The following is a 24,885-nucleotide window of genomic DNA, read 5'->3' as shown; positions in this document are numbered from 1 at the left end:
GTTTTCATGGGCGCTCTCCTGGGTTCACTGTGCCACAGGATGCCATTTTGGGAAATGTTCAACTAGTTCCTTTCTCTTAAGCCTTTTTCCAGCTCCAAAGTCATTTGGGAAATTGTGAAACAGAAGACCGGGCACAGTTTAAGATTTAGAGGAAAAAGCTGTGAGAGGAAGATAGAGAGAAGGTAAAATCAGCGAGGCAGGAAACAGAGCTCAAGATGGGAAGACGAGAGGCTGTGGGTAGGGGCAGAGCCAAGTCCAGGCCGGATGGGTCTTTGGGGCGTGGGTGGAAGTGCCGGCTGGGAGAGAGGTGGCTTGAGGAGAGAAGGGGGTTGGGAAGGAGGTAAATTCACACACCCCTCCCAGCCCAGCCCTCTGAGCCAAGAGCAGGCTCAATGATGTTTCTCAGGCCATGGTGGTGATGGCTTGTGGCAGAGTAACAATTTCAGGACCCCTCAGGCCAAGGTTTTTGTGGTGAGAGCAGGAGGGGTTACAAAAGGGGGGGCCCCCGTTGGGTCTCTGCTGCAAGGTGGGACTGATGGCCAACCTGTTCCGAAGCTTCTCCCCACCCACCCCTATCTAGCGTGGATTGATGGGCCCACCCAAACAAGAAGTCCAGGTCAGTGTCTCGGGGAGGCGGAGGGGCTAATGTCCCTGGCATCTCTAAAGCCCCCCTACCCATTTTCCACCTCCCTCCATCCTTGTCTGGAGAGGCATGATGTCACCAGGAGTAGAGGGAGCCTCGGTCAGCAGGGCCTTCTGCGGAGTGCCAGGTGGCCAGACTCCTGGGGGCTCCCTACTCCCCAGAAGCTGCAGCCCCTGCAGCAGAGCCCTGGCCCCCCAGGCATGAGCACAATGCCTTAATACACATTGGTATGTGACTGGGATGGAGGCAGGCACCAGGCCAAGTGCTGCTGTTGCAAATGCCAAGTGTTATTGCAAAAAAGGAGCGGAGCTGCGTCCCTGCCCAGCTGCCCTTTGCCAGCATTTTTTTCCCCTCTGGCTCGAGATTTTCCTGAAGTTTCAAGAAGGTCAGTCTCACAAGCCCATAGGGCCGAGTTTTCTTAAGTTAAGGAGCAAATTCAGTTTCATAGACAAAGCCCTCTGACTTCTTCCTTCCCCAGATATCCATCTCCGTTCCTTCCAGAAAATACCCTCCAGGGTGGCCTTCTCCCTGTTGCCATGGATTGGAAGGCTCCGAATTTCTAGCTCCAATTAATGGCATCAGTCAATTTAACACAGAAATGCACAGATGTGATAATGATATAATTAGGGACATATAAATACTGACTTCATCCCCTTCCTTGTAAGTTCTGTAAGGTAGATCTCTGTGATTCCCTTGCCAGAGCTCAGGGGCAGTCAGGAAAATTACAATAAACAACAGCAATTACAAGAAGTACATTCTGAAGACAAAGAACCCACAAGGTCCATCTCCGCATATGAATACAAAAATAGAATTCACACAGAGAGCGCTTTTCCAGGAGATAATAATACACAGTACCGTGGGGGAGAGGGTGCAGGCGGGCTGTCCATACTTTTCCAAGTGCAGGTGTTTGCTCTTCAGAATCTTGTGCCCCTTCTCCCTCCATTTTCCAGGGATTTTCCCCCGAAGACTCTGCCTGGAGCCTGGGCCAGGCCAAAAGGCCACTGGGGGATAGGGCGGCAGAGCGGGCTGCAGTCTTGATACCCTTTCCTGGAGCTCTGTCCCCACCTTCTATCATCTCCCCCCACCCTCTTCTCCAGTGCCACCCCCCTTCTCTCCTTGTCTCCTCTGCTTTCACTTGCTGACATTCTGGCAGATGCAGTCCCAGGCAGGAAGGATTCTTAAAATATTGTCCAAGTTCATCTCAGTGCTTCCGCGTCCCTGATGGTATAGTCAAGGCAGAGATGGGGCGGCGATTTCAGCCAGGGTAGTGTGTGGGGCTGGGGCTGGGGAGAGGAAACCAAGGCAGATGCAAGTCTGGGTTTGAGTTGCTGTGGGGCAGGGAGCCGGATATTGTTTTGTTGTTGATTAATCTTTTGTTCTCCTCCTATCTTCATTTTTTTCTTTTTATAAAGGGAGTCTCAAACCCAATGCTCTTCTCTCCCTTTTGTCAGTTTTATGCGTCACTAATTTGTTGGAACATAAACTGGGAACAGCTTTTCATTTAGTCCTCCTCCTCCTCTCACGCCCCCCAGCCTGGGAGCCACGTTACTGCCAGAGGAAAAACCCTCCCCTAACGGGCTCAGGCAGAAGCCTCCCATCCACTTGCGCTTCACTTTGTCGGAGAACCAGAATGACATACAGCTCATAGCAGCTTTTTTCCCTACACTTTTTTCCCTTAAAAGAAAACAAAGGCTTTGTAAATGAACCATCTGTGCCCAGCTCTTATTCAGCAGGAACCAGAGATCCCAGGGTGGGCAATGCCTGGCCTGCCTCTCTGGTGGTCCTGAGCTAATTGGTGCCATCTTGAGTGCTTAATGATGCCTTTTTCTGGACCCCACAGCCCATCTTCAGGGTCTCTCCTCCTCTCTCCATCATGAAGGCACTCAGTCCTCTGGGGCCCTGGACAGAGCCCTTCCTCTGGTCCCAACCACCCCCTGCGGCTCCCCCGGCTCCCCAGCCCCGCCCTCCCAGGGCCATGGGTGGCTTGCATGGTCCTGGGGAAGACCACCCAGTCTTCCCACCCTCTTTCTTCCCCAGCTCCCCTCTCCGGCTCTCCAGTCCACAGATGGACGGAGGGGGGCTGTGTGTGACATCCTCCCAGAACCCAGCCTCCTGCTGCTCATTAGCACAGCACGGGAGCCTGGGAGACGCTGCTGATGGGGATGGTGTGGGCATCTCAGGAAACCTGCCCTGGCAGCTGGGGGCCTGGGACAGGCAGTCAGGCTGTGAGACGGTCCCCTCTGGTTTAGGAGGCGGCAGCCCCAGGGCCCAGGAAGCCGCTGCGATCTATGCTTCCGATTCTCAGATGGAGGCGAGGCACTGGGCAGTGTCAGGGAACCACCCACACATCAGAGCCCAAAAGCGAGGGGACCATCTCACTGATCCACCTTCCCTCCCCACAGCCTTTCTCCCAGACGGCGCCCAACTCCATCAGGGCAGGCTCTTTCTAAGTGGCTTCGAGGCCACTTCTACCCTCCTCTGGCTACCTGAGGGCCCCAGTCCAGAGCCCCTCCCCAGACACACCCACACATCCACTCTGAGGGTCATTCAGAATGCCTATTGTTCTGCCCACTGGGAAAGTACCCCCCAGCCTTTCTCCTCTGGGCACAACTGGACCTGAGTTCCGGAAGCCAGGCCATCTCTGAGGACAAAGTGCCAGAGGGTGCCGGCTCGTGCCTGGGACTATGAGTGCAGAGGGGGCAGGGAACAGGCTTTGGGCAGAGCACCCGTCCATCAGGCCCCCGGCCTCTCCTGGGGCAGTGTGGGGGGCAGAGGCTCCAACCTCTAAGAGGCAGTCAGGCATCCTTGCTCCCTCTGCCCTAGTGGGTCGGCCCAGTCAGACTGCCACCCCCTCCTCCCTGCCTCTCTACGTGGCCTCCGCCTCCCGGGGCGTCCGATTGCGCTCGGCCTGCACCCGGCTCTTCACCTTTTTGCCCAGTTCCAGGCCTGCCCAGCTCTTGCCCTTGGCCGGTTTGCCCCGGCTCCAGGAGGAGCCCACGCGCTCGCCACCTCTACACCAGACGCGCTCACAGTACTCGTCCACCCGGGGCAGGTTGGCGAAGCCGATGAGCTGCAGGATGTCTTTGTACCAGGCCTTGGGTTGGGGGGGGGCCAGGCCGCCCCTGGCTGGGGGCTCCTCCGGCCGCCGCTCCTGAGGGAACAGGCTGTCCAGCTGCCCAGCCGCAATGACCTCCAGAGCCAAGCGGACCACGGTCTGGGAGAAGCCGTGCTCCAGCGTGGTGCAGGAGTAGGTGCCCGCGTCCAGGCGGCTGAGCCGGCGGATCAGCAGCCCCTGTGCCGTCTGCAGGACTCGCTCGTCCGTCTTCACCTGCCGGGCAGGAGGTGTAGGACAAGACACACACCATCAGTCTCTCTGCCTTTCCAAATTTACTACCCTCCTGCCCTCTGCCTGGGTAGAACCCCACGCCCATTCTCCCCTTTCCAGGAGGGCGTGGCACACTAGGTCTGCTGCCTGTTTCCAGTGCCCCGTACCTAGTCCCCGTACCTAGCTGCGTGTGCAAAGTGCAGAGGGCCTTGCCAGGACAGCAGGCCAAGGGGCCTTTTCTCCCCTGGGCACAGGTCTGGAGACCTGTCTTGGCCTGGGAGGGCCCGGCAGACATTTCCAGGGAACAAGGAGGAATCTGTGGACTTGTACCTAGGGGAAGGGTGTACCCCCAGCCCCTTGAACTTCACTCTCCACACACACACACACACACACACACACACACACACACACACACGTCCTTGCCCATCTTAGTCTGTGCTGCTCACCCTCCCCATGGTGCAGGGCCCACAGCACCCATCAGAGGCAAGTGGCAGAATGAGGTTCCAGCCTGGCCGTGTCTGCGGCTGGGACCCAGTCTAGGCTTCAGGCTCCTCATCTGCGCGCTCGGGCTGGACTGCCTGTGCAGCCTACGTTGTGTAACTCCATCTCCCTGCCCCCTGCCCAGCTCCCAGGCCCCAGGGGAGTCTTTCTTAGTGCCCAGCCCAACAGCTGGCCCAAGGTTGGCCTCCCCCAGTTCCCAAGCTGGAGGCCCTCCTGAAATCAACCCGCTCCTTCCCCTCCCCTGACCCGTGGGAGCGCCTCTAGAATGGCTTCTCACCCCACCCAGCAATGGCTATCCTTGGGTTCCAGGCTGAAGCCATCTCTGGGGATGACAGAACTTTCTGGATGGGGGAGGAGAAGCCCTGGGCAGACAATTGGACTCCAGGGAGGAAGTGTGGGTCCAGGTAATATGTGGGGGTGGGCGGGGGACAAGGGCCAGGAGTTAGGGGCTGGGGCATAGGCAGACCAAGATCCCCTGGGGAGGAGACCCCTCCAAATTCAGGTCACATGTATAAGCACGGGTTGGGAGCTTCTGACCAGGCTAGATGCCCCCTTTTTTCTCCTCCATTTCTGCTGAACCTACCCACCTCTCAGACCTTAGCTCTGTGCCTCAAGAGGTAGTGAGCTCCCCATCACTGGAGGCATTCTAGTCACATCTGTCCTGGGTGTTCCCGGACAGCAAAAAGAGGGGTATCTCCTTTTAGGCATCCCAAGCGTTCATACATAATTTTCTTTGATTAGTCTTGGCAGGTTTCTGCCCAGTTTCCCCCTAGGGCTCAGAGCTTAGGATCTAGGGAGCAGGGTGACCTCAGGACATACACAAGCTGGAGGCAGGATCCCTACACACCTGATCGAGCCCCCCATCTCCTGGCCTCTGCAGGAACCAGCGCACAGCAGCCTGGGGAGACTTGGGCTGGCACTCCAGGAAGGTGCTGTTGTGCTCTGTGCCGTAGACTGTGGTGGTCACAGGCCCTACAATCTCCTCTGGAGAGAGACAGAGGTTGGCTCAGTTTAGAAACTATGGAACCCGGGCCCTGGAGGCAACTAACTGACTCCCACAGCCCAGGGGCCCCACAGCATGGCAGGAACCTTGGTGTCCATCTGAATCCCAAGCCGAAGACCAAAGACCCATGCACTGACAAGAGCTGCACAGATAGGGAAACTGAGGACTGCTGTAATAGGAGCAGCCTGAGACCAAACTTCACTTCCTGCCTGCCCCACACATGTGAGTAGGGCCGGGTTAGGGACCAGCCTGCACCCCGACACCTGCCACCACTCACCCTCCTGGCCGTGGCCCAGGCACTGCAGGGCCGGGTTGCCGTGCCGGATGTCCTGCCGGCGGAACCGACGCTTGCTGGTGCCAGGCCGGTAGCGGGTGCAGGAGGCGCCATCCCAGGCGCAGTAGGGGTCCCTGGCCAGGCAGCACTCGGCACAGGCACTGCCATAAGTCTCACACTGGTGCAGCCGCAGGCGGGCCACACCCAGCTGCGAACCCACGTACAGCATTTGCTGGGGAGAGACACAAGCAGAGCCCTGGTAAACCCGGGCTTTGTCCAGGAGCAGTCAGGATCTCGGCCCTCTTGGCAAGTATTCCAGAACCTCTTGGATTCCTTCACATACGGAACCAACAAATGTTTATCAGCAACTTGCTGTGTGCCAGTTCCTGCGCCAGGGCTCAGAGGAGCTGAGGCAGGCCCAGGGGTTTTCCTGCAAGGGGCTTTTCCAGGCCCTGCCCGCTGCCCACCCCTCGTCTGAGCAGAAGAGATCACCAATCGCCTCTACTCCCTGGGCCTTTATCCTGATGCCAAGTAATCCCGGTACAGGAGGTGGGGTTCACCGCAAGATACACTGAGGCAGATAAACTTGGGCAGATATTTGTCACTTACAAAAGGATACACGGCAGGTCTCTGTTCTGGATTTTGCTTCCAAGCGCTTGCGTGCCTCCTCTGAGGCACCGCCTTTGTGGGTCTCATCTGAATGGTCCCCCACCCCGCCTCGCTTACTCTTCCCTCCCACTGCCCGCTGGTCTCAGCTCCCAGCTGGACTCTGCAACCTCAAGGCAGGGCCCAGTCACGACCACTCCAGGGCCTGCCTCAGGCTCCAGGCAGACAGCAGGAGGCTGAGGGGCGAGGGGTGGAGAGGCAGGAGGAGCGGCGGGGCAGCAGCTGTTCGTACCCTTTTCACGGAGATCTCCATCTCGGTGACGGGCGTCGGCACCTGGGGGTTGGGGGGACGACCAGGGTCTCAGTTCCAGGGGGTAGGGAGGTGCGGTGGTAGGGAGGGACCCTCTCCTGCATTCCCTGCTCCCAGCCTCCTTGAGCCCCTGGGGAGGGAACCAGCTCAACGCCTGGTGACTAAAGCCCAACAGCCTTTCCCAGACACCAGATTACTAAGAAGGGCCCCCCAGCCTTGGCTGGTCTCCAGGCAGGTGGCCTGGCTGAAAGCACAAAGTGCCACTGTCTCCTCCCACAGCTCTGTCCCCCAGCAATGAGGCAGCTGTCCCAGATCCCTCATCTCCTGCACCCGAGAGCACCAACAATCACCCAAAACGTGGATACGTGGATGTTTCCCCCGTCTGATGGCTGCATAGGGGCCAACAGAAACCCCTGGAGACATAGGGACTCAGCTATCACCTTACTGAGGCTTGAGCCTATCAAGGGGTGCTTTGTCAAAGGATGGTCACATTGGCTCTTCTTCTCCAGGTACCCCAATTTTAAGTTCACAGACTTCAGGCCCATGCCCCATAGCTTTCTATCGCTGTCATCTCCCACTGGCTGCAAGTTCAATGAAGGGGGCCCGTCTCCCTCCTGAGCCTCACTGCTGCTTTCCCAGCCAAGCCTAGAACTCCCATGGGCAGGGCTTGGGGGCACCCCTCACGTCCACCCTCCCACTCACCTTGAACACCTGGAGCTCCTCCAGAACCACCTCCTCAGGCTCGGTGGAGCCCCCTGCCTGCAGGGCAATGACCTTGAGAACCGAGCCTGAGTCTGGGGCAAGGCGGAGGGGTCAGCAGGAGAGGAAGGGGCCGCCGGGCCGCCCTGCCCGCCACTCCTCCTGGCCCGCCTACCAGTCCCCAGGAAGATGACGTCGTAGGCCCCATCCTCCGCCTCCACGCGGTCCACCGCGATGTGACGCAGCTGCTGGGACAGGTGGGTCTTGACGAGGACAGGGTGGCCGTGCCGAGGCCGCACGGGCTGGAACATGAGCGGGTGGGCGCGGGCGAACTGCAGCACCTCGTCCGGGTAGTCCTTGGTGCTGCCGAAAGGCCGTCCCGGCTGCGCAGTCATCTTGCTGGGGCACTGGGGGCAACAGGAAAGGGGAGCCTGGAGCCGGTTCCACCCCCGAGACCCTGGGCATGCCAACTCCAGAGGGACAGAGAGATGGCTGCACCCTAGGAGGCCTTCCCCAATGTAGGCGGGGCTCTCTGCCCCCCCACCCCACCCCCACCCCGCCGGCCATGTCCCACCCCAGCGCTTCCCTCCTGGCCTCTCTCAGTCCCCGCTTCCCTGGCCTGGCCCCGGGCGGGCACTCACCACGCCAGGGCGGGGAAAGGGCACCTTGCCTCCGTAGGGCCCCCATTGGTGCTGGGGCCCATCTCGGTGGGCAAAAGGCCCGTTGAAGACCTCCCAGATGTCAGCCATGTGGTACACGCAGACTGCGAAGCCCTGGAACACGGCACTGCCGAGGGTGTGCGGGGCTGGTCAGGCGAGGGAGGGAGGGGAGCGTGGCAGGGCGGGGGCCCCCAAAACAAGAACAGTGAGGCAGAGGCAAAGAGAGCCAGATGGAGGAGAGAGCCACGGGATCACCAAGCCAGGGACAAAGACAGGGAGCCACTGCGAGGCCTGGCCACAGAGGTGGGGGCCCAACGCAGGGGGCCGGGGCGAGGGGGGGCCGGCGCCCACCTGACCATGCTGAACAGCGCAAACACCTCGGGGCTGCTCCCTGCCTTGGGCCACAGCAGGAACACGTCCTCTGGGAGACAGGAGGGGGGCACAGGTGTCAGGGTGCCACACTGCCCTCCACCCGGCTCTGTGCTGCCCCCCAGCCCCCAGGCCTGCCCCCGCCATGTCCTCACCCAGCTGGTCGAAATGGGTCTCGGCGCCGCCGGGGCCGGGCACGGAGCAGGCCAGCCTGGCCTTGAGGAAGGTGCTCCATTTGTTCACCAGCACCCGCTGGCCACCAGCGTCATTCTGGGGGGTGGGCGGCCACAGATGGTCACGGGCACTGTGGGGTGTGGGTCTGGGCCTGCCTCTGTCCGTCCACCCTCACCACTGGGGAGGGGCGTGGACGTGGGCTTCCTGCCCCCACCCCAGGCTTCCCACTGCTGCAGATGGGGAGGGCAGGGGAGGGAAGGGGAGGGGAGGGAAGGGCAGGGGAGGGCAGGGGAGGGCAGGGGAGGGAACGGGGCTTTAACCTCACAGACCCTTCACGGCTCTCACCACACAGACCCGGCCCACCCGGCTGACGGTGACGTGACCAGGGCCACCGTCAGGCGAGGGGACAGTCTCCGAGAAGAAAAAGTACACTTTGTCATTGTCCTGGTCGGTGTTGTCAGGGATCCGGGCGGCTGTCACAAACCGGGGGTCTGGGAGGGTGATACAGCGAAGCTGGGTGGGGAGGGTCTCACGGGGGAGGGCAGGGGCTGGACCAGGCCAGGGGTAGGGAGGAAGGGGCGTGGGGGCGGCTGGGAGGCTGGAGCCCCTGGGAGGAGGGCAGGAGGGGGAGGGCTGGGGGGGTGGGCGCAGCTATTTCATCTCTCTCTAATCCGCACCCCCTTTGCCGGTTCTGGAGCCAGACCCCCGTGGGCCCTGCCCTCACCGTGCAGCAGGCTCTGGTCAGAGTCGGAACGCAGGGCGGGCCGGGCACCCCCACTTCGGAAGAGCATGGCCTCGCGCCCCAGGAAGTCAGCAGTGAGGCCTGTGTACAGCTCCCCGCCTGCGGTGTGGGGAGGGAGGAGGGCCGGCTGATGACCCAGACCAGCTCCCACCCTCTCTGCATGGCCTCTAACCCTGACCTGGGCATAACCCACCTACAAAGGTGCTGGCGAATGGCTGGCTGGGCTCGTGCGGGCACCGTCCCCGGCCGCCTTCCACACTGCCAGGCTCCAGGTGGAGCACATGCTGGGGAGAGGCAGGGAGGGTGAGAGTGGTGTCACCGGCGGGAGAGCACCAAGAGGTCCCCCGCCCCACGCAGGCAGCAGCTATCGCGTGCAGCCGGACAGTTGGGGGGGGGGCGTAGGGTGCAGTAGGCCCCCTCATCCTGAGCCCCTCCAATGGGGTCAGCTCCCCAGTACAAAGGCGCCTTTCAGGCCCTTCCCCCCTCTGGCCCTTCTTGGCTGGCCCCTGACCCCCAGGCTCAATGAGAAGCGTTCAGGCAGCTGAGGGGAAACGTCACTGCCCCCCAGTGCCTCCACAGCCCTTCCGCTCACCTCCCCTCGATGCCCAACGGCGATGAGAGCACAAGTGGGCTGGAAGGCCCCAGTGCCGCAAGCCAGCAGGTGGGTGCGGTTGTGGGGCTGCAGCACCCGCACAAAGTTGGCGCAGTCCATCTAGCAGGGAGAAGGGGTTGCTGAGGGGCGCGGGAAGATCTGCACCCTTGGAAGGGTGGGGGGGACGCTCTTCAGACCTTCAAGACCCCCGAGGACCTGCTCCAAATGCCCCCCAAAAGAGGCGCCCAGGGTCAGGCCTGGGTGCTGGTCAGGGTTGGGGGACAGCCTCTCTGGTAAGACTCACCAAGGGGTCTCTGCCCTGGCGGACACACTCCTCCCTCTGTCCTGGCTGTGGCAGCCACAGGACCTGAAAACACAGCCTGGCTGACCTCGGGTAGCTCCCTTGACCTTGCAGCCTCAGTTTCCCCAACCAGCCTCCTGTTGGGAGGTGCCCAACTGGAGGCCAGTCACAGGGAGGCTCATCAGGCAGACCCTCCCCTCACTCCCCTACCCCCCCAGTCTGTCCAGCTCACCTCCCTGGGGTCGGGCCAAGCCTGGTCCAGCCGCAGAGAGTAGAGGGCATCACGGCCCCCCAGAAAGAGGCGGTCCCGATATTCATCCAGGTACATGGCCCGAAGGTCCAGGGAGCCCCGAGGGCCCAGAAACACGGCAGAGCGGCCGGCAGAAAGGAGGTCTAGGAAGGAGCAGAGGGAGCTGCCCAGCCAACCTCCCCAGCCAAGGGGTGGAGGTGCAGGCTCCCAGCTGGGCCATCGCCCCCTTCAGTTAACATCTCCTTCCTGCTGCCCCATCTGTGCCCTACCCAGACCTGGGAGGAGACGGCCCCCCAGCAGAAATTACAGCAAGTTGGGCAAATCACCAGAAAAACCTGGAGGGAGGATTGTGGGTTGGAGCAGTGTACAAGGGTGACTCAGGTGGAGAGGCTGACAGGGCAGAAGGAGGACGTTCCCAGGGGAAGGAACACCTGGCAATGGTCTGGGAGTGAGAGAGGCCGAAATGACCCGGCAGAGCTCCAGGCTGCTGGTCCAGGGTTGTGGTCACAGAGGATTTCCTTCTCCAGAAGGGCTGACTCCCAGGCCCCAGGAGTGAGGGGGAAGGGTCTGGGGACATGGGTGCCAGAGGTCAAGGATCTTGGTTTGGGTCCTTGGAGCTCAGCCAGCGAGGTGAGGGTGAAGGGGGAGCAGGGCAGGTCCCAGGATCTGGTAGGAAGGGGGCACTGCTGCCCTGTGAAGGCCCCAGCACAACAGGCACATCCTCAACCCAGGACCCACTCCATCCCCAGAACATATCAACAGCTCCTCCAGGAAGCCCTCCATGGCTGACAGTACCTCAGAGGCGACATTTGATATTGGGGCTTTTTCTTCTTGTAGCCTGACAGCTCCTCCTAACCGCATCTCCCAGGGCATGCTCCTCAGACTCCCCAGGCAGATCTGCGTCCCCTCCCTCCGAGGGTCTCCCAGGGGAACGCAATCACCCCTCTGGTTTCCCCAAGAAGAAGGATCTGCTGGCAGCCTGTGTCGCAGGGACTTTTCCCACAGACCATTCCCACAGATTCAGAGGAGGCCTGAGCCAACTGCAGCACAACACATCCAGGTTAGATCTGCAGAAGAACCGCCCAGACCAGGATGGGCAAAGAGGGGAGGCTGGACTCCTTCCTGGGCTGCAAGGGCCTCCAGAATGGAGAGTGGGGATGAAAAAGCCCACGTTAGGAAGTGGCGGTGGAGGTGGGGGAACCGACACTGAAGTTCACCCGGCAGGGCTGCAGAGACAGGATCGGGGACCCCCCCACCCCAGCACGGCTGCTTCTGGGGCTGGGAGGTCCTCATTCCTTGGTCCTGGGACCCAATGGGCAAGATGCTGCCAAAGATCCCGCACTGTCCACCATGGGCAAAGAGCCCCAGCGGAGCCCGGACAGTCCCTCCAGACCTGCCCTCCCTGTGCCCCTGTCCCCTGCTGGGTCTCCCCACACACCCCTCCCCATCTCCCTCTGTCTCCATCTCTACTGGGGTCTCTCGGGGTCTCTGCCTCTCCCTTCTTCAGGAGGCGCCCTCCGGTTCTTCCTCATCTGTCTCTGTCTGTCTGACCCCAACTCGGTCCATGCCTCCGAGGACCTGTCCCCTTCCCCCTCCCCACTGGGGAACCAGGAGCATCTTCTGGGCTGGCCATGATCCCCTCCTCCCCAAGGGGCGACTCCAGCCCCCACAGCTAGGGGCGTCACAGAGCCCCAGGCACCCCGGCCATGCACACAAGCAGGACGCACTGTACCTCGGTAGGAGAGCCGCAGGCGGGGCAAGCTGGGGCCGGGGCTGCCCCCGCAGAGCAGGAGGTGTCCCAGGAGGCAGGAGACAGCCCAAGCCGAGGGGGCCATGCTGGGGACCCGAGGGCACGGCCGCCTGCCGGCGGAGCTGCCCTCTGGTCCTGCCGCTGGTTGTAGTTTGTCCCGTGGCCGCCAGTCCTGCCATTTATAAGGCGTTGGCTCCACCCCATCCTGGGCCGGGAAGGCGGGGAGGAAGAGGGAGGAGGGGCGCCGACATCCACCTGCAGCCTCTCCCTCTGCCTCGGCTGGCCCAGCCGACGCTTTTGTGCCGGATTGGGAGCCTCCACGCTGGGGACACCCTTTCCCGGGAGTGGGATGGGGTAGTGCAGGTTTGCACTGAGGGATACCTACAAGAGATGAGCAGGTAGCCTGAGAGGGAGGTCAGGGGTCAGAGGTCCAAGGTTGATGGGCCAGGTGGGGTATGGCTGGACCCTGCTTTGCTCCCCGCCTGGCCTCACCCTGCCAGTGTCCATGGCGGAGCTCCCCGCAAAACGGGCCCTGGCCAGGTTCCCCATATCCGCGTGGTCCAGCCCCTTGAAGCTTTGGCCAAGCTCCCCAGCTCCCTTGGCAGGCCCAGGCTTGGGGATGAAGATGGGGGGATAGGGTGTGTGTCCCTCCCGTCTTCAGAGGCTCTACGTCCTGGGCAGGGGCTTGAGGTTTGGCCACATTTCACAGATCCAGGATCGATGAGGACCAAGGCCCAGCACCTCCATCCCTGCCACACCGATCCCTGTCTGGCCTCAAGGCCCCACAGCCCCTCCCCCTACCATCTACCATGCCCCGTCCTGGCTTCTGGGCTCCTGAGCCACCCCCTGCCAATGGGGAACCCCTGCCCGCATTGCCCCACCTCCTCAGCCCTCCAGTCCTTCAAGATCAGGGCCCAGAGTGTCACATGTGAGTGATGAGTTCCTAGAGTGCCTCCCAAGCCGATGTAAGCCGTACGCTTGAGGCCCCAGGGGTAGGGCAGGGGTTGGGGGTGCAAAAGCGGATTGTTACCTGACCGCTGACTGGGGGGATAGGAAAGCCAAGGAGGGTGGAGGGGGAGACCAGGCGGATGAGCTGAATCCAGGGCAAGTGAGGGATCTCCTCCAAGTCCCCTGCCACACCACTCCTGGCAGCCCCTGCCCCCTGCCACCACCGCTGCCACCCATCACCCCAGACCTCCATACTCAGAATCTGAGGCCCTGGGTGCTGAGAAAATGTCTGCCTTGAGCCAGAGTTGGAGTTGGGCCTCCCAGATGGACTGACCTGACCCTCAGATGATCAGGACATCTGAAGGGTGCTCAGAGAGGGAATGACCTGGCCCTGGCGACACAGCAGGCTGGGAACAAGCCCCACTCAGCACCCAACCACCCCTGCTTCCCAGAGCCCTCCTTTGCTTCTGGGGCTCCTGGGTGGCACTGGAATTCCCCTCTCCCCTCCCTTTCTTAACGCTCAAAGGGAAACAGGCTTGCTCCTGAGGAGCACCGAAGGACCTGGAACTCTGGCTCCCTGCATCGGCTCTTCCCGACACACACGTGCCTCCTGATCGCAAAGCAGGTGGGGGACTACCTAGGCAGCCCAGAGCCTAGATTCTGCCCTCCCCTGCTTCTTCCTTTGCTGGAGGACCCGAGCCAAGGCCCCTTCCTCTCCAAGACTTGGTCTCCTCCCTCCAGGGCCAGGGGCCAGTTGCCTTGGGTGTGACAAGGATTTATAAACTGCTGAGTGCTGCTTGTGTGGGGACTGCTCTGGTGGTGATTATATCCTGGGCCCTGAGTGGGGTGGGGCGCCTCTGCCTCGGTTTCCCTAAGGAGATGTTTCAACACATAGCTGGGGCTGAGAGCCACAGTCTGGGTGGAGATTGAGCCAGACAGTCCCTCAGCCAGCATGTTGCCACCAGCTGTGGACAGTAAACCCAGCCACTCTTCAGCCTGGCAGCCCACCCTGGGGGTCCCGGCTTGGCTAGGTTTCCAACCAGGATTGCAAGGGAGGCCTGGGTCTACTGGGGTAGGGTGTGAAACAGCCTGTGCCAGGGACTGGGAGCCTCAACTCTACTTTTAACTTGTTGTGCGGCCTCAGCCCTCAGTTTCCCAGTCTGGGGAGGCAGGTAAGGATCTTCTCTAAAGGTCCCTGCTTGCTGGTTGCTGGTGGGAAAGACTTCCAAGGTGGCTCTGAATTTTCTGACCAAGGGGGCCAGCCATGGGCATTATATGCCATCTAGTGAGAAAAGTGGGAACTGCAGGAGGCCCCAAAGCTTCCCGGCTGTGTCAGGCCCTGGGTTGTGCAGCATAGCCACCCAGCAAAACTGCAGCCTCTTGGGGCAACAGACAATATCCAGGCACCCACATTATGGGGAGGCAAGGGCACTGGAGACACTCCAGGGATTGCCTCTGATGGAGGAAATCAAGGGAGGCTTCATGGAGGAGGAACCATCCAAGCAAAGGATTACAGAGCCTAGACAGATGTGAAGACGGAGCCCAGCAAACAAGAATAGGTGATGCATGTAGGGGAGCGAAATGTCACGGTAGGGGCTTGTGAGCCTGTGGTCGTATATTTGTGTGACATGCATGTTCAAGCATCAGGTGACACCAGGTGGGTGCATGGAGGGTCACATTCCAGCCATTCCTAGCCAGAATTCTAGGGTGGACATGCCTGGAAGGAACAGACACTCCCCTAAGCCCTCCCCCACCAACTTCATTGCTGGAAGAGAGATGTAGGGACAATCCCACGTGCTCCAACCTGGTGGACTCCCCAGCTGCTTCCAGAGGATGAGCCTCCTGGTCACCCTTCCCTGAAAGCTCCTACCCTCCCCCAATTCTCCCATCAGGTACTCTAGAACTTCCTCCCGTTGGCAGGGACATCCATCTCTGCCTCCCCTGGGATTTGTCTCCCTCCCTACCTGCAGCCAATGAAGGGAGAGCCAGGAGGTAGGCAGGGCTCTTCTTTCCTCTGCTGCCCCTTCCTGACAATTCTCCCTCCTCCCCAATCCTGGCCACACACGCACACACGGTTCCTGCTTTCAGGCAGCACCAGCCAGCCGTGCCCCCACACATCTTCTTTGTGGCTGTGCCAGCCATCCTCCTGTTCATTCAAAGGGGACTTTACTCTTTTCCTCTCCTCCCCTCCCCAGTCCTATCAATACCCCACATTCTCTGGGTGCCCCCGGCCTCTTGGGTCCTTATCCTCATAGCCAATGACCGCCTCCTCAACTCAGCCACCCACCCTCCAGCTCATCATCAATAAGGTGTGACCTTCTGCATCTCCATTCAGAACATCCCTTCCTCTGGACAGCACTTCCTGTTATGTCAACACCCCCACTGCCATGACTCATTGAGACCTTGCCCTTCACTGCCTCAGCCCTCCTTTTCTCATGACCCAGCACTGGGACCAGCCCCTGCAAACCAGGCCCCAGAGACCCACAGATGCTCACCTCCTGCAGCTCTGCCCTGAGTCTTTCATCATCCATTTTCCCACTTCACTGGGTTGTTCCCATCAGCAAACAAGCCATCCCCTTATCCCCCTCTTTAGGTAAGCTTCCCTGGAAGCTCAGCTTCAGCCCGTTTCTCTGCTCTTGTGTGTGTTGGCAAAACTCCACCAGCATTGTCCACACTCGCCATCTCCCCTAAACTCAGTTCACTCCTTCTGCCCTCTCCCATCAGGTTTCCACCCAACTATTCTGCCAAAACCCTCTTGCCCAGGTGGCCAAAGCTTCAGGGCCCTCCAAGTTCCCAAACCCCAGGGTTCCCTCCCCGATCCCAGGGCCTCTCACTCACCTTGCTGGTTTGAATCTACTATGTACCCCAGAAAAGCCATGTTTTAATCTGGATCCAATCTTGTGGAGGCAGCTGTTTTCTTTCAATCTTGATTCAAAATTGTAATGGAAACTTTTGATTAGTTTGTCTCCACAGAGATGTGGCACACTCAACTGTGGGTGTGGTCTTTTAATTGGATGGGTGTGACTCCATTCAAGGTGGTCTTGATTAGTTACTGGAATCCTTCAAAAGAGGAAACATCTTGGAGAAAATTCAGAGCCGACAGAGACAGCAGATGTAGACACTTGGAGAATAGTTGCTTCAGAGCCAACTCAAGGTCCAGGGCCCAGCAGACGTCGCTATGTGCCTTCCCATGAGATACTAAGCAAGCCTGGACCTACAGTTGTGTCCCAGAGTAGCTGAGTGAAGGCCTATAGATGCCAAATGAGGATCCCCCACAGGAAACAGAGGTTGAAAGCAATGAAGCCCAGGAGAAAGGGACCAGCAGATGCTATCCACGTGCGTTCCCAGATGACAGAGGTGTTCCAGACAGCAACAGCCTTTCTTGAGTGAAGGTAACCTCTCCTGTTGGTGCCTTAATTTGGACATTTTCTCAGCCTTCAAACTGAAAACCTGTAACTTATTAAATTCCTTTTCTAAAAGCCATTCCATTTGTGGTATATTGCATTCTGGCAGCCTAACAAACTAACACACTCACCCAAGTGCTCTCCCACCCCACTGGCCACGTCTTTGCCCCCTGACTACCCATGAAGGATACCTGGCACACAGTCCTTGGCTGTCTCCCTTCCTACACTCTCTCCCTAGGGGCCTGCTCCATGCCCAGGAGAACTGAGAGAGCACTTCTCACTCTAGTGACCACTAGGTTTACAGCTCTTCTCTGCCCGGTCCCTTGAACCTGGCTTTGCAGACCCACGCATCCATCTGATATTCCACCAGCCTAGCTCAGAAGTATCTCATCTCAACTTTGACATGGGCAAATTAATCTCTATCCCTTCTGTGACAGTACCACAAGAACATGTCACCTGAATCTACCCTTGGAAACTCCAGACACATCCCAATTGAATAGGAGTCTACAAAATAACTGGCCTTTTCTCTTCAAGAGTCTCAATTTGTGAATGACAAGAAAAGACTGAGAAACTTTCACAGAGCAAAGGAGAGTGAAGAGACAGGATGACGAGATGCAGCATGTGGTCCTGGGCCAGGACAAGGGGAACCGATGAAATCTGAAGATGTCTACAGATAAGTCAATGGTGCTGAGTTGTTGTTAATTCCCTGGTTTTGAGCATTACACTATAGTCATCTAAGATGTTAACATTTGGGGATGCTTGGTGAACTGTAAATGGGAGTTCTTTGTACTGTTTCTTTGTGTTTCCCAGGCTGCTAAAACAAATACCATATGATGGGTTGGCTCAACAATAGGAATTTTTTTGACTCACAGTTCCAGAGGCTAGAAGGCTTGCCTCCTACTCTGGTTGGTATCTTCTGGCTGCCAGCAATCTTTGGGTTCATTGGCTTCTCTGCCACACGGCAATGCACATGGCAGCATCTTCTTTCTCTTCTGGGTTCTGTTGACTTCCAGTTTCTGGCTGCTCCCTGTGGCTCCTCTTTCTGTGTCCAATTTCCTCTGCTTTAAGGACTTCAGCCACATTGGATTGTGCCCTGATTTAGTTTGGGCACTTGAATGACATTTTCAAAGATCCTATTTACAAATGGAGTCACACCCACGGGACCAGGGCTGGGCCTTTTGTGGGGGACGTGATTCAATCCCGAACACTAGTTTTGCAACTTTTTTGCAAGTTTGAAATTATTTCAAAATGAAAAGTTGAAATCGTTAGAAAAAAAAAAAAGGCCAGGGGGATCCCCACTCCCCAATATCCCACAGATGAACTTGGGCGTCCCCCATCTTCCTTATCTCAAGAAATGACAATTATTTGGCCAAAAACCTAAGGGCCATCCTCGACTTCCTGCTTTCTTACACCTCATATTCAATCCCCCAGTAAGTTGTGCCGGTTCCAAAGTATGCCCTGAATCCTGCACCTGTCTCCACCCCCGCTGTCCGAGAGCCTGCAGGCCTTCTCCCCCGGGACCTGCCCAGCCTCAGGCCAGCCTCCTGGCTCCTGCATCCACAATCTCTTCTCCCGTCTGCAGCCTAGAGCACCTCACCCCTCACTTCAAATGAGGGCCTCGTGGGGCCTGGCCCCATCCAGATGCCTGGGGTTGGCTCTCAGCCCAGTGCCACTGCCTTCCTGCTCCCGGGATGGTCAAGTCTTTCCCTCTGCTGGGACGCTCTTGTCCCACCTCCTAGATAGCTGGTTCCTGTGGCCTTGACATACCACCTCCTCCAGGAGGCTCTTTTTTCCTCTACAATCCTCATTTCAGCACTACACGGGTTTCCCCACTGGCACCCATCTCCCTCTTTGAATCCCCCAGTTCACTGTAAAATCTGTGAGATTAGGGACCGGGCCTCACTCTGGAGGGTCCCAGCCTGCAGCCCCATGTGTGGCCCCTGGTTAGCTGTGTGGATAAATCAATGGATGGTGCCCTGGCTGAAGGCAGCATCCACTGTGGCCCTTCCTTCCTTCCCTCCTGAGATCCTGTCATTCTTGGGTGGCTCTGGGCATCTGTGTAGCTCCATGAGCTCTCCAGTTCCCAAGGGCAGCCCTGAGGTGACCCCTCACTTGTCTCCCCCAGGCCTCCCCAGGCATCGGCTGCTCCTGCTAGCTCTGGCCTCTGCCAAAGGCATCTTCAGAATTCCAAGACCATCTCCAGAATGCCAGGCCTGTCTGGGGAATGCCAAAACCAGGGCACAGGTGGGGAGGCCGTGGGGTGGCTGGGTGGGGCAAGGGCAGCTGCTGGCATTCCGGCGGGTGCCTGGGTGCTGGTGGCAGTTGTCCCTCCTGCTGACACCTCCACTTCCTTGCAGAACTCCTCCTCCCCACTGCAGGCCAGCATCACTATTGTGACTGCAGCTCTGGCCTGGGCACCTCCACCAAGCTGGGAATCAGGAGGCCTTGGGCCTCAATTCTCTTTCAGGGAGGGATATGGGTCACTGGACAGACCAGCCTCTGGGGTTCAGAGGGATTAGAAATTATGCCCACTTGGCCCTGGTGCATCAGACAGAGCCCTCGGCAAGGAGCCATGGGGCTCAGTTCTCCCCCAGAGTTACTGGATGACCTTGATGTGCCTGAACCTTTCTGGGCCACAGGGTCCTCACCTGTCAAATGGGTCGGGGAAGGCAGTGCAGACTGTAACTGCAGGCTCCTCAGTCCCCCAGACGCAATGCCGCTGGCAGGAAACCCAAGGGAAAGGGGCAAGCACACTAGAACTGTGGACCCACTGGGCCCGCCCAAATCGTCCCAACCCACGCTGAGAGGTAGCTGGGACCGTGGTGCCAAGTGGCAGCCAGAGTCCAGCTAGTGCTGCAGCCAACTGCTCTCCTCAAGTAGAGGACTCCCAGGCTCGTAGGCTGACTGACTGACCCAGAGAACGGCTTCCCAAGAGTGTGTTAAAATGCTAAGCCCTGGGCCACCCCAGATGACAGATGCTGAATCGCTGGGCAAGGGGAAAGCAGCCAGTGGGGCATGGAGCGTGGGAGTGTCTGCTCTATTCAAGCCCCTCCTGCAGAAGGCAGTGTGGACTACTGGTTAGGGCAGGGCTCTGAACCCAGCCTGCCCAGATGGGGAAGGAAATGGTCATCAGGGTAGAAGTGGACCCTGGCAAAGAGTCCACAGACCCTGGGAAGGTGAGAGCCACACACCAGATGTCCAGGAGCAAGGTTTTATTTGCATTGCCCAGGTCAGGGTTGGGGGAGGGGTAGGGAGGGCCAGGGGTGGAGGATATGCCCAGGCTAAGACTCTGGGGACCCTGGCCTCCGATCCAACCCCGACCCCAGGGCCCAGGACTGGGGAGTGGGCACAGGCCGCTCTGAGAGGTCAGCGTCTACTCCACGCCCTTCATGAACTCCAGGAACTCTGTGGAGAGAGAGGCCCGCAGGGGTCAGAGGTGGGGGCTGGGCAGGGCGCGGAGAACACGGAGACAGCCTCTGCCCCACTCACCGTCGTAGTCGATGCGGCCATCGTTGTTCTTGTCGCCATCCTTCATAAGCTCCTCTATGTCGTCCTCCGTGATGGTCTCGCCCGTAGCCTGCAGCATCATCTTCAGCTCCTCCAGGTCGATGTAGCCATCAGTGTTTCTGCAGGGGGGCGCAGGGTCCTCAGAGCCCAGGCGGGGGCCCCCCACTCACCCTCGGGGCAGGGCGGAGGGCTGGGAGCATGCCGGCCCATCTCACAGGCTGGGAATCTGAGGCCCCAGGGTCGCTGGGCCTGGAACCTGAGTCTGCCCCCCCTTTTCCCAGCTGGACTGGAGTTGGGGTCAGAGGTCGGGGGTCACATGCTCACTTGTCAAACATGCGGAAGAGGTCAGACAGCTCCTCCTCAGACTTCCCTTTGCTGTCGTCTTTCATGCACCGAACCATCATGACCAGGAACTCATCAAAGTCCACCGTGCCGCTGCCTGGGGTGGGGGTGGGGGGGACAGCAGAGCCGTCAGAGAGGGGGTGGGGGGACTGCGGGCACCACCCTCGAGACTTGACTCTGGGGTTCTCAATGCATCATCACACCAGCTCTGCGAGGTGAGGGCGGTCACTGTGACCAACTGATGAGCGGGGTGACTGCGGCTCAGGGACTAAGCAGTCCCTTCGGCAGCGCGGAGCAGTAAGTGGCAGAGCCAGGATGGGAGGCTGGGGCGCGGGGCTGTGGGTGGGGCCGAGAGGCTCACCATCCTCATCCACCTCGTCGATCATCTCCTGCAGCTCCTCAGGCGTGGGGTTCTGGCCCAGCATCCTCATCACCTTGCCCAGCTCCTTGGTGCTGATGCAGCCATCCTCAGCCCCCAGCACGAAGATGTCAAAGGCCGCCTTGAACTCTGTCCGATGGGGTGGGAGAGGAAGACAGCGGCCGGACACAGGGCTCAGCAACCAGTGGAGACCAGATCCTTGGAGCTGCCTGCCGACCTGCCCACCTCCCTCCGAGATCTCTGAGGTCGCAGCGAGAGTGGCTCCAGCCTCAGGCCTTCAGCATGGGATCTTCTGTCGGTGAGGGGTCCCCACACTCCCTCTGCCCAGCCCTGCTGCCCGCCTCCGCGTGTGTGCTGGGGGCCACTCACCATTTTTCTGTTCTTCTGTCAGCTGCTCTACCTAGAGAGGAAAGAGGTCTCAGGACTCTCAGTCAGGCCTCAGCGCTGTCGAGGAAACCAACCCATGCCACAGGTGGGAAGACTGAAGCCAGGAGGAGGCTGACTTTCCTGGGTCTCAGGGCAGAGGCCCCAGTCCTCACCCGCTCCCTGCCCCCAAAGGCCTTCGGTGACCCAGCTGGCCTCACTGAGGCTGGGCTCGGGGCCAGGGTGACAGGTGGGCAGCCCCTCCTGGGCCAAGGTGACCCTGGGTAACAACAGTCAGTGACCACCAATGCCCTCTCAGCCCCCCTGCTGAAACCCAAGCTGGGTGGCCTAAGGGACAGCTGTCCCTCAGGTTGGGACAATAAAACCAGTGTGGGGGTGGGCAAAGCCACCCACTGTAACCTGACCAGGGCGGCTACTGGGCTATTTTTAACCAGGCACAAAGTTAAACCTGGTGATTGTTCTGGGGACTCTGGCATGCAGGGGGGTGGGGCAGCGTTATCTGGCCCCCTGGCCTGCTGGTGCCGCCTCAGGAGCCAAAATTAGTCCCCAGCACCGCCAGGCCTTGTATGGGCACGGGGCGGGCGGAGGGCTGCCTCCCCCCAAGCTCCAGGGACTCCTGCAGGATAGGCAGGGTCGCCCCCAGAGCCAGCTGCAGCCCCTCCCTGGAGGAGTGGGGCCATGCCTGGGGATTGAAGGAGGGGTACCCTGGGGCCCAGCTGTCTATGCTAGGATGTCCTTGTCTCCAGGGAGGAGATCACCACCCCCTGCACGGAATAGCACCCAAAACCTCTCAGTGGCCCCAGGAAGCTGTGGGGACTTGGGGTGCCCACTCCCTAGTCCTCATCCCCCCACCATCACCCCCAGTTCTCTGTTCCTTTACCTGGCTCTCCCCCAAGCCCAACCTTCCCCTGCCTCAAATTTTCAAAGCCCCTTCCACAACCCAAATTAGAGATCTGCAGCCTCTTTCTCACAAATGCCCTCCCATCCTCCGAAGCATCTTTCGCGCGGGGTTAGGGGACTCTGAATGTGAAGGGCAGAGATGGGGGCGTGGGGTGGGCAGGGGGACAGGGATAGAGATGCAGGGAGACAGCTCAGGAGGAATAAAGAGATGGTGAGAGACTGAGAAAGACAAACATCAAGAGACCAGAGACACACGTGCAGAGAGAAGTGGCTGAGACCCAGTGACACAGATGACAGAAACTTGGAAACAGAGGGGCAGATGTGATGCTAAAAGCTGTGACCTTCTCCTTACCTACCCTGACAGTTCCTCTCTAGACCCTGAACCGTCATCCCTTCTATACCCCAGGAGGGTCTGGGCTGAAGGTATGTAGGTCCTCTTCTGGGAATTCACCACCTCCCTGGGACAACCCTGCCCCATTCTGAGCTGAGTGAGTCCCCAGAGGGCCGCGCACCCAGTCTTGCCCAGGCCCGTCCCTTACCGCGGCCTTGTAGATGTCGTCCATGTTGGCGGCTCACAGGGCAGGCTGCTGGGGTTGCCAGCCGGCCCTCGGCTTAAATAGCCCTGCCCCGCTGCGTTCCCGGCCCGGCCCACCCCTGCCTGCAGCATCTTCCACCCCTCCCCCGGCCAGGGGGAGCTCAGGCTGGCCAGAGTCCCTGTGTCCTCTGCCCAGGGCAGGGAATGGACAAAGGGGTGCAAGGGCCAGACCCCTTTCCCTTTGTCCTCTCCTGCCGAGGGAACTCTGGAAAGGTTTCTTGAATGAAGGAAAACATGAGTCCAGGACAGGACCAGAACTGCAAGTAGTGGGCCCCAGGCCAGGCCACTACACACAGCAGCTCAACCTCCTATCCAGTCAGGGAGACAGGTGCCATTACCAGTTAAGGAAACTGAGACTCCCAGAGGGATGGTGACTTGCCCAGGTTCTGGCTGATTGGGCAGCCCCTCCCTTAGGCCAGACCTGAGGGGGGGGGGCAGTATGCAAAGAGAGGAAAAGTGTCAGGGCCTGCCAAGAGAAGCCTGGAATGCCAACATCAGAAATGGTGCTATGGAGCTGGTGGAGGAGGGTGTTGCTGCCCCACCTGAGCTTAGGGTGGTCTGGATCCCTTCAGCCAGGGGTGCCAGAGGAGCCAGGCCCCAGACTTCCTCTCTCTCCAGGCAAAGCAATACTCGCTTTGGGCTTGGGTCTGCTGCACTCAGTCAGTCATTCAACAAACATATCTACAGCTGCCCCTGCTGTGTCAAACTCTCTCCCTCCTCACCTTTTAACTGAGTTCCCACCTCCCTTCTAGGTCTCAGTTCTCCCCTGGGGTTAGGGCTGCTTCCCTGTGCATTTGCTCCCCTCATTCAAGTAGCGTAGCTCCTGGGTCCAAGGCCATTCTGTCTCCCTTCATTTTTGAACTCTGGTATAGAGCTCTTGTGTCCAATGGCCAGCACATCTCCCTCTCTCACCCCGTTTCATTCAAAGCCCCCTCTTGTTTAACAGCAGCCCCCTGCCTGCAAGACAGGGCACTGCAGGGATTAACCCATTCGAGTCTCCCAGCAGCCCCAGGTGACAGTAGTGATCCCTGAGCCTCCTAGAGGTTAAGAACCGGCTCCGCACCACTGACTCCTGGCTTGAGCTCGAAGCACAGCTCGAATCCTCCCTTCAACGCGACAGCCAGGTGATGTGCGATTACTCCCTCCCTTTTTATTCCGCAGGAGCAACTGAGACCAGATGGAGCGCTGACTTGCTTCGGGTAGCACCGGAGCCGTGGGGCCTCTTTCTTGCCTTCCTGAGGACAGAGGGTCTATGCCCAGAACTGTCCCCGCTCCGGTCTCAGTTTCTCCCCCAGCCACTAAGGCGGAGAGCTGAGCCGAGCCAGTGGCATCAACCTGGTAAAGATTACACAACTGGGCCGACCCCCGCGATCTGCGCATGCGCGCCGTGGCGGCTCCTGTCAATCACTCGAGAGGGCGGGGCGAGGAGGCGGGGGACCAAGATGGCCGCTTCGCGCGCGGCGAGGGCGGGGGGCTGTGGGGGCCGGGGAGCGGTGGGACGCTGACCCCGCCCCCTGCTGCTGCTAGTCTGAGCCGGGCGGCGGCGGCTGCGGAGCCCGGAACATGGCGGCTGCGACGACTGTGAGCCGCTTCGGGTCCGAGCGGGAGGCCGAGCCTGCCAAGGAGGCACGCGTCGTGGGCTCCGAGCTCGTGGATACGTACACGGTGTGCTGGGGGCACGGGGCCCGAATCGGGGTGGTAGAGGGGTCTGGGATTGCGAGGAGGGGGCCTGGGATCGTGGAATCTGGGGAAGGGGTCTAGGCCCCGCAGGTCCTGGAGCAAGGGCCTGTGCGGTGTCCGGGGAGGGGGTAGAGGAAGGGGTACGGGATCGGTTGGGGTAGATCTCGAGAAAGAGGGATTTGGAGAGGGGCCTTAGGATGGGGCGGATGCCCCTCTAGTGCCTTCAGGCCTGGAGGGGAACGCCGGCCTGGGAGGCTGTGACGGGGGATCCAGGAGGAAGGGGTTTGGAGAGAGGGCATCTGGGGAAGGGGTCTGGGCGCAGGCAGTGAAGAAGGAGAGGAGGCGGGGCCTTGAGCTGGGAACTGGGATGGGGTTGAGATTTGCGCGGAGAAGGCCCGAAGTCGGGCCGAGACGAAAATGGGGGAAGGCGTAAGGCCCAGGAATGGGGGGCTCGGGGGCCCAGGACTGAAGTGTAGACCCCTTTCTAAGCCGCTTAAGAGGGCTTCATCGCTTAGTACTGCAGGGCGAGGCCTCGTAGCGAGTACCCC

At 59.7% G+C, this 24,885-nt stretch overlaps 3 protein-coding genes across 5 annotated transcripts in view; 1 reads left to right on the top strand and 2 right to left on the bottom strand.

The window, feature by feature from the left end:
• Nucleotides 1-1,244: 1,244 nt before the first annotated feature.
• On the bottom strand, nt 1,245-12,335 carry SEMA3G (semaphorin 3G). The gene is made up of 16 exons (XM_077129053.1): nt 12,181-12,335; nt 10,431-10,591; nt 10,202-10,264; nt 9,898-10,017; nt 9,499-9,589; nt 9,288-9,404; nt 8,909-9,054; nt 8,545-8,659; nt 8,372-8,441; nt 8,003-8,147; nt 7,537-7,768; nt 7,365-7,456; nt 6,645-6,686; nt 5,750-5,978; nt 5,317-5,453; nt 1,245-3,971 (listed from the first exon to the last, which is right to left on the bottom strand). Exons 1-16 carry the CDS (start codon nt 12,281-12,283, stop codon nt 3,510-3,512), a joined length of 2,325 nt encoding a protein of 774 aa, XP_076985168.1. The 5' UTR covers nt 12,284-12,335; the 3' UTR covers nt 1,245-3,509.
• A 7,412-nt stretch (nt 12,336-19,747) lies between these two features.
• Nucleotides 19,748-22,703, bottom strand: TNNC1 (troponin C1, slow skeletal and cardiac type). Its single transcript, XM_077130369.1, has 6 exons — nt 22,602-22,703; nt 21,148-21,178; nt 20,761-20,907; nt 20,382-20,496; nt 20,040-20,176; nt 19,748-19,955 (listed from the first exon to the last, which is right to left on the bottom strand). Exons 1-6 carry the CDS (start codon nt 22,623-22,625, stop codon nt 19,924-19,926), a joined length of 486 nt encoding a protein of 161 aa, XP_076986484.1. The 5' UTR covers nt 22,626-22,703; the 3' UTR covers nt 19,748-19,923.
• Nucleotides 22,704-24,146: 1,443 nt separating this feature from the next.
• The window catches only part of NISCH (nischarin), a 37,436-nt gene continuing 36,697 nt past the window's right edge, over nt 24,147-24,885 (top strand). For 2 of the 3 annotated variants that reach the window (XM_077129050.1, XM_077129051.1), the window contains exon 1: nt 24,147-24,322. In XM_077129050.1, the coding sequence (XP_076985165.1) occupies nt 24,221-24,322 (102 nt within the window). In that variant the 5' untranslated portion in view covers nt 24,147-24,220. The remainder of the gene's footprint in view (nt 24,323-24,885) is intronic. The other variant, XM_077129052.1, reaches the window with a different exon arrangement.

This window comes from Tamandua tetradactyla, chromosome 15 (assembly GCF_023851605.1).
Source record: "Tamandua tetradactyla isolate mTamTet1 chromosome 15, mTamTet1.pri, whole genome shotgun sequence".
NCBI classification, from domain to species: Eukaryota; Metazoa; Chordata; class Mammalia; order Pilosa; family Myrmecophagidae; genus Tamandua; species Tamandua tetradactyla.
The sequence above is the reverse complement of the archived record's forward strand: the minus strand, read 5'-3'. Positions and strand labels throughout refer to the sequence as shown.

What these genes read in the sequence shown, in the direction of transcription:
- SEMA3G (XM_077129053.1), bottom strand. Translation starts at nt 12,283, where the DNA reads ATGGCCCCCTCGGCTTGGGCTGTCTCCTGCCTCCTGGGACACCTCCTG. An exon ending in CTTGGCCCGACCCCAGGGAG is followed by an intron (nt 10,265 to 10,430) that starts GTGAGCTGGACA and finishes CTGTGTTTTCAG; the next exon opens with GTCCTGTGGCTGCCACAGCC. An exon ending in CCTTTCCCCGCCCTGGCGTG is followed by an intron (nt 7,769 to 8,002) that starts GTGAGTGCCCGC and finishes TGTTGCCCCCAG; the next exon opens with TGCCCCAGCAAGATGACTGC.
- TNNC1 (XM_077130369.1), bottom strand. Translation starts at nt 22,625, where the DNA reads ATGGACGACATCTACAAGGCCGCG. An exon ending in ACGACATCTACAAGGCCGCG is followed by an intron (nt 21,179 to 22,601) that starts GTAAGGGACGGG and finishes TTTCCTCTCTAG; the next exon opens with GTAGAGCAGCTGACAGAAGA. An exon ending in TGGCCGCATCGACTACGACG is followed by an intron (nt 19,956 to 20,039) that starts GTGAGTGGGGCA and finishes CTCTCTCCACAG; the next exon opens with AGTTCCTGGAGTTCATGAAG.